The 14076-nt window shown below is 38.6% G+C and overlaps 4 protein-coding genes across 4 annotated transcripts; 1 reads left to right on the top strand and 3 right to left on the bottom strand.

Moving 5' to 3' along the window:
* Positions 1 to 36: 36 nt before the first annotated feature.
* BATDEDRAFT_89397 (uncharacterized protein) lies at positions 37 to 652 on the bottom strand (the record flags this gene model as incomplete). The annotated part of the gene is made up of 3 exons (XM_006679574.1): positions 37 to 167; positions 277 to 308; positions 432 to 652. 3 exons carry the CDS (start codon positions 650 to 652, stop codon positions 37 to 39), a joined length of 384 nt encoding a protein of 127 aa, XP_006679637.1.
* A 180-nt stretch (positions 653 to 832) lies between these two features.
* Positions 833 to 3942, bottom strand: BATDEDRAFT_89060 (uncharacterized protein). Its single transcript, XM_006679573.1, has 3 exons — positions 3374 to 3942; positions 3069 to 3174; positions 833 to 2948 (listed from the first exon to the last, which is right to left on the bottom strand). The coding sequence occupies exons 1-3, from the start codon at positions 3902 to 3904 to the stop codon at positions 2188 to 2190; spliced, it is 1398 nt and encodes a 465-aa protein (XP_006679636.1). The 5' UTR covers positions 3905 to 3942; the 3' UTR covers positions 833 to 2187.
* A 913-nt stretch (positions 3943 to 4855) lies between these two features.
* Positions 4856 to 7624, bottom strand: BATDEDRAFT_11902 (uncharacterized protein; the record flags this gene model as incomplete). Its single annotated transcript, XM_006679287.1, has 9 exons — positions 4856 to 5497; positions 5576 to 5739; positions 5854 to 6007; positions 6099 to 6264; positions 6351 to 6482; positions 6579 to 6667; positions 6752 to 6933; positions 7042 to 7251; positions 7342 to 7624. Coding segments are annotated over 9 exons (2022 nt in total), but the record flags the coding sequence as incomplete, so codon positions are not given.
* Positions 7625 to 12171: 4547 nt separating this feature from the next.
* BATDEDRAFT_89311 (uncharacterized protein) lies at positions 12172 to 13005 on the top strand (the record flags this gene model as incomplete). Its single annotated transcript, XM_006679653.1, has 1 exon — positions 12172 to 13005. The coding sequence occupies one exon, from the start codon at positions 12172 to 12174 to the stop codon at positions 13003 to 13005; it is 834 nt and encodes a 277-aa protein (XP_006679716.1).
* Between the last annotated feature and the right edge of the window lie 1071 nt (positions 13006 to 14076).

Genomic DNA, 14076 nt, shown 5'->3' with positions numbered 1-14076 from the left:
TAAAGATTAAGTTGCTGAATTCAAGATATAAGCTGATTATGCTTTTTTTGCTGGTGGAGTAGAACTAGTGGCTGACATCATATTATTGATATACTCGACCAACATCTGATTTTCCGCCTTGATCTTTTTATGCTCCATCCGCCCATTTTCAACCTTTTGAATTGCTCCTAAAACCAAACATCATTTAAAATTAGCAGATAAATGAGGCCAAGTATCAACACATGTATATAAAACAACGGGCCTAACAGAATAGTCTAAAATACGTGTCATGCCTACCAAATACTAGTTCTTGTAGAGATATGGCTTGACTAATTATAATAGAATGCATTGTATTGGAATATGGATTGAATCAAGCGAATGAGTCAAACGTGTTTGATACAAGTTCCATCTATTTGATACTGTTTTAAAATACTTTCAAATGATACGAGTACCTGATTAATACTTCATGTTCGTTATGCGAGCTATTGTCCGTCGCGTTACCACCTAAAAGTAATGTATCGGGTGAAAAGATCCGTGGAGTAGTGTCTAAAGTGTGGTTTGGTGCAGTTTCAAGAACAGATGGGTCGATGGATGCATGTGAAAAGGATTGCAATGCCTTTTGAGGAAGAGCTGCATCTGACCAAGGGCTTTCATTGATCCAATTCTCTGCCATATCTTACAATGAATATGCTTTCGATGGTAGGAATAATGGTGTTTGAGACCAAAATGAAATTTGTGAATTTGTGCAATTGGGCAAATAATATAATTTGGATAAAGATTGAAATTGAGAATCAAGTTTCCTGCATTTCAACAAAACATTAGCAATGCATCCATGGACTGTGAGATTAGTAGAAAGGCACTGTAGTCGGATGACACATGTAAATATTTCATCAAGGATGTTGCAGGATTATAACAGACTGCCAACTTGGGTGCGTCAATCATCAACTTTGGCAGATCAAGAGTGGACACATATTGCTCTATTTAAACCACTTGTACACAACCACTCACGGATCAAAGTGCATCTAGTCGGAGTTCACGGCACACCCAACCCAGAAGATATGAATCGTATCAGTTGTGTCATGAATCAGCTTAAACCATCAACAGTTTGCATTGCTCCACAGTCGATTGGGTTTAGATCGCAACGACCACTTTATTTACCCATGACCACTTCAGCTTCATCCCATCTCACTCTTGAGCAAGCAGTCAAAGCAAAGAAACGCTACAGACCAACAATTGATCATATTCTTGCACTTGCTCCAACTCACACCAAAATCCGACTTCTTTATAGCGTGACGGATCTTTTGGCATCAAACGTGGATGCAGATCATACAATGGTAGCCAATGCTCACTCGTTTCACAAACTAGCCAATCTTACTGATTATCAACCTAGATCAGTATCTGTTGCTTTTCAGTGTTTATACACTCTGCTTTCCTATGCAGCATTTGGGGGTCATTTCCCAATCACACATCCCAAATGGCAGTCCATGTCGATTCGAGAGATGGATATGAGAGCAAACATCTGGGGCAGGTTTTATACTGATGAGATGTATTGGAGTATTGTTTTACCCAACGCCGTGATGGTGGAGCAGTTACGTCGGATTGTTTATGGGTTGACTTTAAAGCTTGATGATCGTTCCACTCAATCCAATGCCAATGACACTGTTGTGGTGATTGTTGATGCATTGCATGTAGTAGGATTGGGCGAGATGTGGGCAGCTGCTACCAAAAACGAGCGATTTCTTTATGGAGGAAAACAAGCGGACAAACTTGCGAATACAGATGAGAGAAATGCTTTGTTGGACTGGCTTAATCTAGATGAAAGTTTGAACTCGAATGACCATCAGTCTAATGCGCTGAATAGCATGGCAACCACTCCAATTTCTGCACCTCGGACGGCATCTATAAAGTTTCAATCAGTTGTGATCGTGGATAGTAGCGGTAGTAAAGGCAATAGGCCGTATCCATTGGCTCAACATTCACCTGCCCAAACTGTTCATTCTGTATTGGACAAGGACACAATTATTGATAAAACTTTTAATACAGAATCTTCAACAAATACTGATGTAGCCATCGAGACAGTCGCAGAGAAAGAAAAGGATGTCATTTCAAGTCAAACCAGATTGTACCGAAAAGCAAAACAAAGCTTTAGATTGATAGATTAAAATAAACTCAACAGTTGAACATCCAATTCAATTCATTTGTATATAATTATAACGCCAGCCATTTCTCTTTCCGGCGGTTGTATTCATTCAGTCGTAACATGGCATAGTCCAGGTAGTCAAAGTCTAAATCGCTGACTTCAGCTTGTATGAGTGCCCATACTGCCCAAAAAAAATGAGCAGCAAGAGAAAACTTTAGCGTCTCTTTATATAATGCATTGAGTTGTTCTTCTGTCGGAGCCTTGACATTTTTTGATTGCTGAAACGTAAATTTTGCTCCTGTGGTGGTTGTAGAGTCATTAGAGATATTGATTGGGAGAGTATTATTCAAAGAAGCAATATAAAAAGATTGTGCCCAGTATGTAGAAAGCCATGCTTTCTGCTGTTGCTCAGTTGGATAGAGTGACCAGTCGCAGTCAAAACCAGCCCATTCACAGAAATGATTGGCAATGTCAAAGCCGCGGTAAGAGTAGCATCCATATTCATAGTCAATGAAGCTCACACAGTCGCGTGTAGGAGAGTATATGATGTTGCCAGAGAGAAGATCGCAGTGACAGAAAACGACGGGATTATTTAGTGATTCAAGATGCTTTTGAAGAATTAAGAGGTCAGATCTGAGATAATCAAGCGTAACCCCAGAAGATCTAAATTTTTCTGCCTTGGCAGAGTTGGAGTATGTCTGAGGAATAGCATCAATCCATCTCCATAGTGTATGAAAAAGTCTTGGAACTCGATCGATTGGAAGTGTCACATTGTGCCATATTGCCAGGTGTTTAGCAACCTCTTGAGATTTGTGACGATCAGACATATCTAAATAGTTGTTCAAATGCCCAATCGTAATCATCAAGGAATGTGTAAAATATAAGCTTCAAATAGTCAAAAAAGATCAATACTGTACAAAGCATTTGCACAAGTCATGAAAACACATACCAGAAACAGTAAACACCTCTCCTTCAGTAAAGCCATACACGATACCATTGGTGAAGCGAGCGTATAATGGAGGACACATATCTCTACGTGAAAGTACTAGCATATTCTATAAATTAAAATTGATAATACAAAAAATAAATGGCACGTTAATATAAAGCCAAATTTAGTCGATACATAGATGCCTCGACTCAATATTAAATCGGACCATAACAAAAACAGAGAGAAGCTACAAGAATGCTTAATAAAGTAACCGTCTACAGTCTCGTGGAATGTTCAAACTACAGATATAAATATGCGGCACTTACCACCAGCTCCTGTCCACGATCAATCAAGACACTGGATCCACGACCATATGTACGTACAAGCACGCTGTTCCCAGTTGGAATATGAGTACATTTCACAAGTTTATTGGTGATTCCATTGGTGCACTGAACAAGTCTAACATCCTGATCAACCTGCCACTCAGGAAATACCGAGTCAATAACGGTAGCGACACCGGCCATTAAATCATTGTGATCAATCTCGATCTCATAGGCGGGGACAGATAGACAAATGTCAATGTTTGAATCAGGATGCTGCATAAGCAAATTACACTGAGTGTCTAGTGCATTGCCATTGCTACTGAGGATAGGAGAAGTTGGATGAGTGGCAATACTCGGAGGGAGGGATAGTTTGTGATAGTCATTCAAGTCGAATTGTGACAGCTGCTGCTTGCTGTATGGTGAAAGAGGGATTCCAGCAGCAGGAGATATCATAGGAGAGGACGGAACACTTGGTCTACGATTAGCTGGGACTGGCTTAAGCACTGACAGTGAGTGTTCCTTGAAGTCTGGCATTCTGAATTCAAGAATAAAATGCAGTAAACGGTTGGTTTTTTGGGAGGAAAAAAGAATTTAAAGTCGAGTAAAGGGAATTCAAGGGCTACGAAGAGGCTCAGCAATGAAAGGGTTGAACGTGCTGCTGCCAGATGTCGATTAGGAGAGTTGTATTGAAGTGGAGTTTGATGAAAGCAACAGTTTGTCACCAAAGCCATTGAAGAAAACTACTTTCTGGTAAACTGCAATCCAGAATAGTGATCATTAGATGCCTATTATTGCTTTTAGAATACAACCATTTGACTCTTATCCAAGTGTCATTAGACTAAGAAACGAATGTCAAGTTTATTGATTATGAATTCATAAATTCCAGTTGAGCTTCTCGCTTTGCTAATACTAAAGATGAACCAGTTGAAAAACTGTTTATACGAGATAGTAGTGTGACTTGGTAACCAAGTCTGCCGCATACAGTGGAAGGCATTTGTAACATGTGTAAAAGAAGAAGGCTATGAATAGTAGCACCAACGAGTCTGTTATTCAATTTCATTCATTCAACCAGTCAAGATAAAGCCTGTGGTGTTAGCATCTTGATATCGTTTGTTTTAAAATGCTACCAGCATCACTTCAAACACTAGTTGGTACGGTTCAAGCATGTTGTCAAGATAGCCTTCAACCCCATTAAAACTCAACTGAATGCAGTCTTCTCCCATGGTTCTAGCATGTATAGGCCAACAGTCAGCTCATACTGATATATTCGAAGTTTGATGGCTTTGGATAAACGGGAAACAAGTGTAGTTGCTGCCATGGTTATAAGTAAGCTTGGAAAAGAATGGGTAAAGTCTGAATCGCTTCGGGATTCCACTCCAACACCCCTCAATACTTGACTATCTGTTTTTTTATTGGCAGTAATCTACAGTCGAGTTTCAAAAAACTGGCTGCTATTCAAAAATCCTCGTATACATGCACAACCAATCAAGGAGAAAGCATCTCTGCAGCTTGTTGAATTTGATGCGAAGCAACTGCGATCGCATTTAGCACTCGAGTTTCATTATGCGCACGAATGGCTTCATGAATTGCAGGAAACATCTCTGCACCATATCCAGACCACTCTCCTGGTGCATAAACAACATGTTTGTACCATGGTCGACCAGGAATGCCATCCTTATTGATAAAGGCGCGCTCCCCAAATCCAAGAATCTTGTTAAGCTTCTTGGCATTGGGTCGTTTTTTGTGTTTCTTGGATGCTGACAAGTCTGCATCAAAAGATGTAATCATCATTATTTCGTTGTTGTCGTTTCCTTGAACAACAAGCTTGGGCTCATCCATTTGCTCAGCATTCGTCTTGGTTTCAATATCAGACAATCCGTCAATAGCCTTGTTCAACTTATTTACTGCTTTTGAAAAAAGTTGGATGGCTTCGTGCAAACTACTTGCCCATTCGATAGGAAATTCAGCAGTCTGGAGCGCAGTGCTTACATCTGTAGCATATCGAGTCAACTCATAACTATAAGGGGCATAGTCAAATGGAAGAATTTCATCGTGTGCAAGCGAAAGAACAATGCGACCAACAATACTAGCAAGTGTCTTGTGATATTCCCAAGTGGGATCTCCAAACTAAATCAAGTGTTAGTACATTGTACACTCAAGTTCACTTTGTGAATGTTCACTACCATGATAAAAGCATCACTTTACCTTTTCCATCCAATGAAAACTATCATAGTTGGAGTGATACACACCATAGTCGCCTTCAAATTTAATATCCATAGCAGCAACACCAACAAATTGCAAAAATGCAACATAATCAGATCCAAATCCAAGTGGGCTAATACGTGGAACACGACCTTGAGGTGTATCCACTCCAGCTTCTTGATTCCACTAAAATTTCAATGCATTTCATTACAGATTAGAGCCCGTATAGCAGTGGCATTTCTGCATTGTTTACTTGAATTCTCATACCAACTTGTAAACACTTTTTCCCGAGTTGGGATCTTTTACGCCCTTGGTTACATCACGGATAAGATTAGCGAGAGAAGGACTAGCAGCAGCATGAAAGTGTGGTCCATAAGCACCCATATCAAGATTAATGTACGCGATCGCAGTTCTATTTAGTACTTCGACATGATCCTAACACATGCATTACAAAAGTTATATGCTGTTGGCAATTCTGTTTGCAGCATAATTTGAAAAAGCAACCATTAGTTACTGCCAACTATACCTCAACCCATTCGGTAGAGCCTAATAAACCGTATTCTTCACCATCCCAGCTTGCAAGAATGATGGTGCGATCGGGTCGCCAGCCAGACTTGTACATTTTACCAAGTGCAACACCAGTTTCAACAATCACGGAATTGGATGAAGATGGATCAACTGAGCCATATACCCTATCGATTAAATGCAATCAAAAATGTTCATGGGTTCATGCTTGTAAATCAAACCATGTGTAGATTTCTAAAATGACTCGACTCACCATGCATCACTATGTCCGCCAAGAATAATGGCTTGGTCGGGTTCGTGTTTACCCTCAATGATGGACAAAACATTCCAAATAGGTTTGATTTTGAAATCATTGTTGACATACATATTTACTTTTGCAGCAGGTCTAATAGTAAAAAAGTAGTATTAACACTATCAAATACTATACACTTGTCATACATTAAACAGCATTATAGGTGGATAAAATCAGTCTGCTTATTACCCTGTCCAATAATCCATGTCAAGACCTCCTTGCCAATTGAGAGATAAGGTTCTGGCAAGAATTCCGTGACCGACAAGAGCTTTCAAAAACTGAATGCATCAGTAGTAATTTGTTTAGTTGATTTTTGGTCCATATCTGATTCTAATTGATAGCCTTGAACTGAAATTACTTACAGGGGCAGCATCAGCGTAGCTAATTGGAATTGCAGGAATCTTGGGAATGGGTGCTTCCTCAATTGGAATACGAGGAGCATCTTTTGTCGCAGCAATAAAAGGCGTAAGTGGGTCACCAGGGTAAAATGTTGGATACTGGATAGAACCTCTTTGTACACCATGAGGTGGTCTCCACGGTCCGTCTTATGTTGATCAACACATTCAATCGTTCATTCCATTAGACAATCGAATCCAAACCCATTATGCCTCGATTAAATTTAAAAATGAAACAGGCAAATTCAATAGCGTACCAGGATACGTAGCACCCATTTTGTAACCATCCTGGGCAGGATCCGAAAAGATCAAAACAGCAGCAGCTCCAGAGAGCTCAGCAGCTCGAACCTTTAAACCACGAAACGCACCACCATATCTGACCAAAACAATTTTCCCCTTGACATCAATGCCGTTTTTAGCTAGCATAGCAAAGTCTTCTATACCACCAAAATTGGCATACACTAGCTCTAAACGAGTAATAGTATCGATTTGCAAACATGGCAATGAGTGAGCAGCCTGTAAATACAGCGTGCACATTCAACACTCAAAAACTGTACCTGCAGTGACGTTTCCAGAAGGAGAGTAGCCTAGAAAGGTAGGAACAGCATCTGGATCCCCACTTGTAGTGTCCTCGGCAATAGCTGGTTCTCTCAGCACTGCATCGTATCGAAATGGCTCCAATAAAGTAAGCGAGCGAGAGATGGGGTAGTTGAGCAATGGATAGTACGAATCGATATGGGTCATGGGAAGACCAGCAGCTTCCCATCTCTCCTTGATGTAAGTAGCAAACTGATTATCACCATCACTGCCGGCAACATGTGTTTTTCCAGTCAAATGTCTGCAAGATTAACATATTAGTATGCAGTTTAAGATGGCTAACGTTTGGTAGACTGAATCTTGAAAGTCATCAAGATCTTTGATCTATATATGATAAGAAATACATAACAAAGCCTTACTTGAGAGTATCTCTGATACTGTCCTTGGTCAATAGGCTTTCAAAAGCATTAATAGCCTTGTGTTGGCTCCATTTGTCCTTGCTATAAGCCTGGGGCTTATCACCTGCAGAAGTGAATCCAAACTGCTGCGAGATAGATTCAGTGGATTTATGAGGAGTAGCAGAACTAATAGTAACGCTAGTTACAGTCGAGAGTAACAATGTAATGACCCACTGCATTGTATTCACTAATTGAATAAGCAATCCTTGCAATAAAACAATTCTTTTCAAAAATGCGTTTCAGTGTTTCTCAGCATCCTTTGAACAAGCCGCGATGCAGGAATCCGCACACGATACCAAGTCGAGCATTTTTGTATGAAATTACAATCAAATTAAACAATTGTATTGTCAAATCGAGTGTCAATTCAACTCGACAATTGATTACATTTTAATATTCAATGTTCAGATTGAGTTTGATTGTTGGATTGGTAAATGTGTTACAAAACATGCATTTACATGCTGAATCTGACAAGTGGATAATCATTGTTCCAATCAACAATTGGATTGAATTGACTGCAATATTGTCATTGATTGCAGTCACTGTTGACCAATACATTGTAATACATTGACAGTTTTGACATCAACATTGTCATTCATGTCAAGTTGTGTGTAGTTGCTAATATTACACCACAACAATACTGTGTCAACTTTCAAGTCCTGTGATACACCGTTTCAACTATGACCGGATCGAGGTTGACCATTTGTCAATACACGGGTCAGTTGTATAATCGTACAACTGTTGGTTAACCAATGTTTGACTGTCAATATTTGAATCATGAATATTGTCCAATATAATCGTCGCTAACACTGTCGTTGTCGTTTGATTGCCTTGTTCTATGAATAATCATTGCAATGTCATTTGTTCAGTTGTTGTTGGTTTATTGAAACCATATCACAATTCTTGATATATTGCACATGATCTTGTAATTGTTGGTGTTGTCTGTAGTGATTCTGTCAATGTATACAAATGTCACTTGTTGCTAATTGGTAGTTGTTTATGATTGATACACAACCGATCAGGTTTGGTGACCATTCTATGCACATATATATTTAACATTATATTGGACTGTTATGTTGTTTGATCCAATAGTAGTATATGTCAGTCATACTATAATACTACATGTTTGTTGCAATATTCATACAACCTATATCCAAAACTGCACAAACACTGTCATTCAAGATTGATGAGTATACAATCACAAATGAATCCAACGCATTTTTTCTGTATATAGTTGTATCAAATGTCGTGTTTGTTGACTTGACTGTTGGCTTGACTAGATCTGATATTACACGGGCTATTCAACAATTGTATTGAATTCCGGTTAGTATCGAGTCATTTGAGTCGTTCAAGTAGTCAAGTTGCTTGGTTTGCAATGTGTTGTGTCCAGGAATCACTTGCAATCAAACCATCACCAAACCACAAGCTAACAACACCAAATGGTATATGACTGGTTATAACAACACATTGCAAACACTCGACGAATTAACCATGAATCAGGCTCAATCATCAACCGCAAATATTATCAAGCGTGTATTCCTGGTTTAGTTGATGATGATCCGAGTATGCGGTATTCGTCACAGTTTGATTTGGTCCAAACAGGTTTTGTAATGGTTTCAACAATATCTGATGAATGACATGCTACAATCGCAGTCTATTGATATTACTGCATGATACAACTGTTTGGTTGACCAAACGACTCGAATGTTGATGGATTACTATGCCAATCGACTGTTTTGACCCGATATCACACTTGACATGCCAACACATGCGACATATGATGGAGTGATGGAAATACTCGAAATACACACAATACAACTCTTGCAGCAGTGTATGAAACTATCAAGCATGACATGGTATGACATGAAGGGTGTGGATTAGACTTGATAACAATGTGTACGATTTGGACTTTTAAATTCGGAAATAGCAGCTCTGTTCCAACATCACATTGATTGTAAATGTCGAGGTTGTTTAACCTTGTACAAATGACCATTTCACATGCAACTTTAGCCTGATATTGAGTATTTTCAAATGAATGCAAGCTTGCGACACTCGTTTGACTCGTTTGGCTCGGATTCTGGTTGATATTTACGATATCGATGCAAAGTTGCATTCCAGAATGAACGTGTATAATCTGATGTGGTCAATCGTTTGGTTTCATTGTTATCAGTCATTGACACCAGTGATTGCATTGATTGCAAATAGTAGTCCAAGTAATCATGCATAAACAAACACCAGATAGTCACTGATAAACTGATGGTATCCAATGTATACATGACACATTGTATAGTTACATTTAATTGCCAGCAATGTGTGATTGGATTACTCGAGTCATCAAGCAGTTTTCAATCAGTTTTCAAGAACAATCAAGTCATGTCCAATAAACTGTCTGATGTGCAGGTGTTTTGGCATTGGTCCGTTGGTCCATTAGTACGATTGTTGGTTGGCAATTCGGACTTGTAAATGACAATTGATTCTTGATTGTTGCATTGGTGTCCATATGTGACTCATTGTATACGGAACAGGACTGACAAGTGTGTCTGAATTGATGACAGATGATACAGCCTATCCAACAGAAAGTAATACATTGATCGTGTCTGCATGGAAATAAGCTTCATAACTTCCACTTCTGAATGTATGAGAATCAACATTCAAACAACAGATACGTCCAATGACTCTTGCAAATGCATTGATAGAGTGTTGTTGAATAATTCGAGTGTTTACAAATCAGCATCACTGGAAATAGTTACTGTTATTCAGACAGTCAGTTGTCCAGACATTACAGTTGTAATATTACACATTTTCCATTGTTGCTGGATACCAATATGCCTACATTTAAAAATGAATGCTACCAACAAAATATTCCATTAGAACTGCAACTGTTGCTTCAAGATCATGGACATATCGTTGTAAATCGTTTCAAATATCAGTCTGTTACCCCATTTTAAACCAATCCATCAATCTCCAATCCGGCTTGTTCAATACTCTCCAGCAACTTGCATTACATTACATTCCTACAACGACTTGTTCATCGTATCCATGTTTACAGCGTTTGTTGTTTTGACTGCGATTTGCATCAACCCAGAATAATGGAATTTACCATTTTCTTTGTAGAGTTTGTCCATAATGTCTGTTTTAATGTAATCTTTTGACTGTTTTTGGATACAAAAGTCGACAATCATTGCTTTATCATCGACTTGACCGCAGTTTGATGAGTTGACAGCACAATCGCATATACACAGGATACGAAATATCAAATCCAATCAAAGTTGGGTATTGTTTGCTGTATCCTTGTCAACTCGGACAATAGCACCACATGGCAATACTTGATAGCAATGTAGACTGTTTTGGTGCTGTGAGATGCAATGATACAACGAGTTTCAGGACCCATTCCAATATGATGCAGCATATTGCAGACAAACAGTTCATTTGTATCTGGTTGCCTGATACCTTTTACATTGTATTTTGTGGGTCTGTACTGACGAGTCTTGATGTAGCAACAAACAGTCAGTTGTTGTTGACATTACAAGCGAATCTGGTCTGGATTCCGTTTTTCTTTGGAGATAATGAGATGTCAAACAACTAGTCAATGTCAGCCTTGTAGTGTTGAATGACAGTATTGATTGACAGCAGTTTGGATCGGTTACGTATTTCCATCCAGATACTGTGATATTGGCAAGAAGGATCTTGCAGAGTTGTTGGTTGTTGATGGGCAAGTTGGATATGAAGTTGTTTTCAATCAATCCGTTGACAATCATGATATCATACCTTGATTTGTATGTACGCAATACTGCTGTCATCTTGTGTATGATGTTTTCTATTCCTACAAACGCATTCCATTTCCAGCTGTTTTTTGCAGACATTTGATGTTGTGTAACAATGAGGGTGTAAAATGTAGTACAGAAATAGACGACTAAATTACAATTATCCCAACGGATTTAGCACTCTTGTTCAAGTAAAACAGTATCATCCGATGCTCATTATACACTACTTGTACGTTGAATCATGCCAATCACTTGCTATTTTAACAAGCATATAATATCACAGCAATATTGATGACCAACTAATAGCCGAGTGTCAACTCATTTCAGTTTTGGTTTATACTCATTTCTTAACCCTAACCCTTTTCAGAGTGAAGCTTTTAATCAACCATATGATATTCGAATGTATGGTCAGATATCAGCTCAACCAACATTGCGGATATCATATAAAGGAAGACTCTTCAAAGTTTGGCATTGATAACAAATCACCATTCAACCCTGACAACACTAACCCTTAGGACGGTCATTCAAGGGATATGCTTTTAATACTATCGCCACTCGATAACGAATATAAATACAATCCAAAACTTGAACTGTTGAATGTCATTACAACTTGCTCAACCAAACCAATAGAATGAAACTTGCAGTTGCTGTATTGTCATCGATCCTGCTTGCATGCTCGGTTACTATTGCCAATCCAATTAAACCCAGTGAAAGTACAGATGTTGAAACTAGCACTTCAACCGTCATTCCCAGTGAAACTACAAGTACTGAAGCTAGCACCTCGTCAACTCCTAATCCAAACGGTATAGGCTTAGGTGCTCTTGATGCACTTCCAGATAGCATCAAGGAATTGCTCGAAAAATACAAGAAGGAAAAGCATGATCTTAATCAGCAAGAAAAAATATATTGGCCGTTAAAATCTGAATATGATGGCCAGCTTATGCTGGTAACGGACTTGGAAGCAAAGCTTTATTTTTTGAAACGTAAATCTCAAAAAAACGGCGGCAGTCCAGAATATGATGGTGAAATTCAGGAGACTAAGATTGATCTTGAAATCCAAGAATCCAAACTTGAGGATATTGGAAAAAGCTACCGCGAGTGTCGGCTCAGGTATGATGATCTTAAAGCTGCAATAGCTTTCACCGAAATAAAGCTCGTGGATCTCATTTTCGGAGAATCTTCGAATTATGAATTATTTGAACAGCAAATTGATCTTATCAACAAGCACCCTTCCGTTGTAGAGTACCTTGGCGAATTATCATTAGAATACAGTAAGATTCCTGGTGGAAGCTCTAGTGGTCAACAACATCAAGAGTCGCAACCATCATCAAGTAGACCATCTGGATCTGGATCCTCTAGACAGAAAGCTCCCTCCAATAAACGGAAAAGGGTTTCCAAGCTTATGAGTGGATTAAAATCACACTTTAAACGACCCGAAAGTGAAGATCGCGAACCATTGATTTGAATGTCAATCTGGATTGGTTTCAACCGATTCAATTGTCATTCTGGTTTAATTTGCAATAAAATTGGATCTACATGCATTATATCTGATTATTGTACACAGTCTTGGTTGACATGGTATCATATTTTACATTGACACTTGTATTTCCAATACAATACGATACAGTTGATTATATATTGCATAGTTGTACACATTGATGATGCTGACATGCATGTGTGTATTGTGTTGATATGATATTGCTTGACATGTCGTATTGACACATGCAACACCAATACCAACAATAGTCATGTGTACCATATCAATATGTTGCACAACAGTCATTTAAACAGGTTGGAGCATGCCACATTGTAGCAATGTAATCAAATTGGTACAACACATGTCAACATACATGTATTGTAGTATACACTAGTAGTGATGATTCAACTAACGACATGCGTGGTTGTAATATTATACGTGAAACCACATGCTCATGATTGTGGTTGTGATTATGGTGACATACAGTATTACAATAATGGGTCAGCAACAATGTGATGGAACTGGATGTGCAATACTAAAACCATGTCCAGAATACGTGATGTAACGACAACTTGCAGCCATATTGATGTAAATAGACCCCTAAATAACAGTGTTGGTGTGTGATAAACAGCTGCATTACTGACATGTGTCATGATTGTTGTTGAACTAGATCGCAATCGTATCCGTGATTCAGAATACAACAGAAACGACAAACGCTGATTCAAGACTATTTCAGTTCAAAATCATAGTTTGTGAGCATCATATCACTGACACTGTTTATAATAATTCATAATGTATATTGAGTCAACAGTCAATGTCCAGTACAAAACTACATCCAATATTCAGCATTGTTTATTCCAAACCAACAGTCAATCACTGCAAGATAGTGTTCAACTCTACATCAATGCGATTGTATACCATTTTGGTTTCAGTTGTAAATTTGAGCTATTTTGATTTGGCCAAACTTTGCTTGTAATCTGTGCGATTGGTTGTGGATTCAGTGCAAAGGTGAGCAAATCTGATATTCTACTCTTTTTTTCTTTTTTTTTTTTTGTTTTT

Source organism: Batrachochytrium dendrobatidis, assembly GCF_000203795.2.
Source record: "Batrachochytrium dendrobatidis JAM81 unplaced genomic scaffold BATDEscaffold_7, whole genome shotgun sequence".
Classification (NCBI taxonomy): domain Eukaryota; kingdom Fungi; phylum Chytridiomycota; class Chytridiomycetes; order Rhizophydiales; genus Batrachochytrium; species Batrachochytrium dendrobatidis.
Note: the sequence above shows the minus strand (reverse complement) of the source record. Positions and strands in the feature narration are given on the sequence as shown.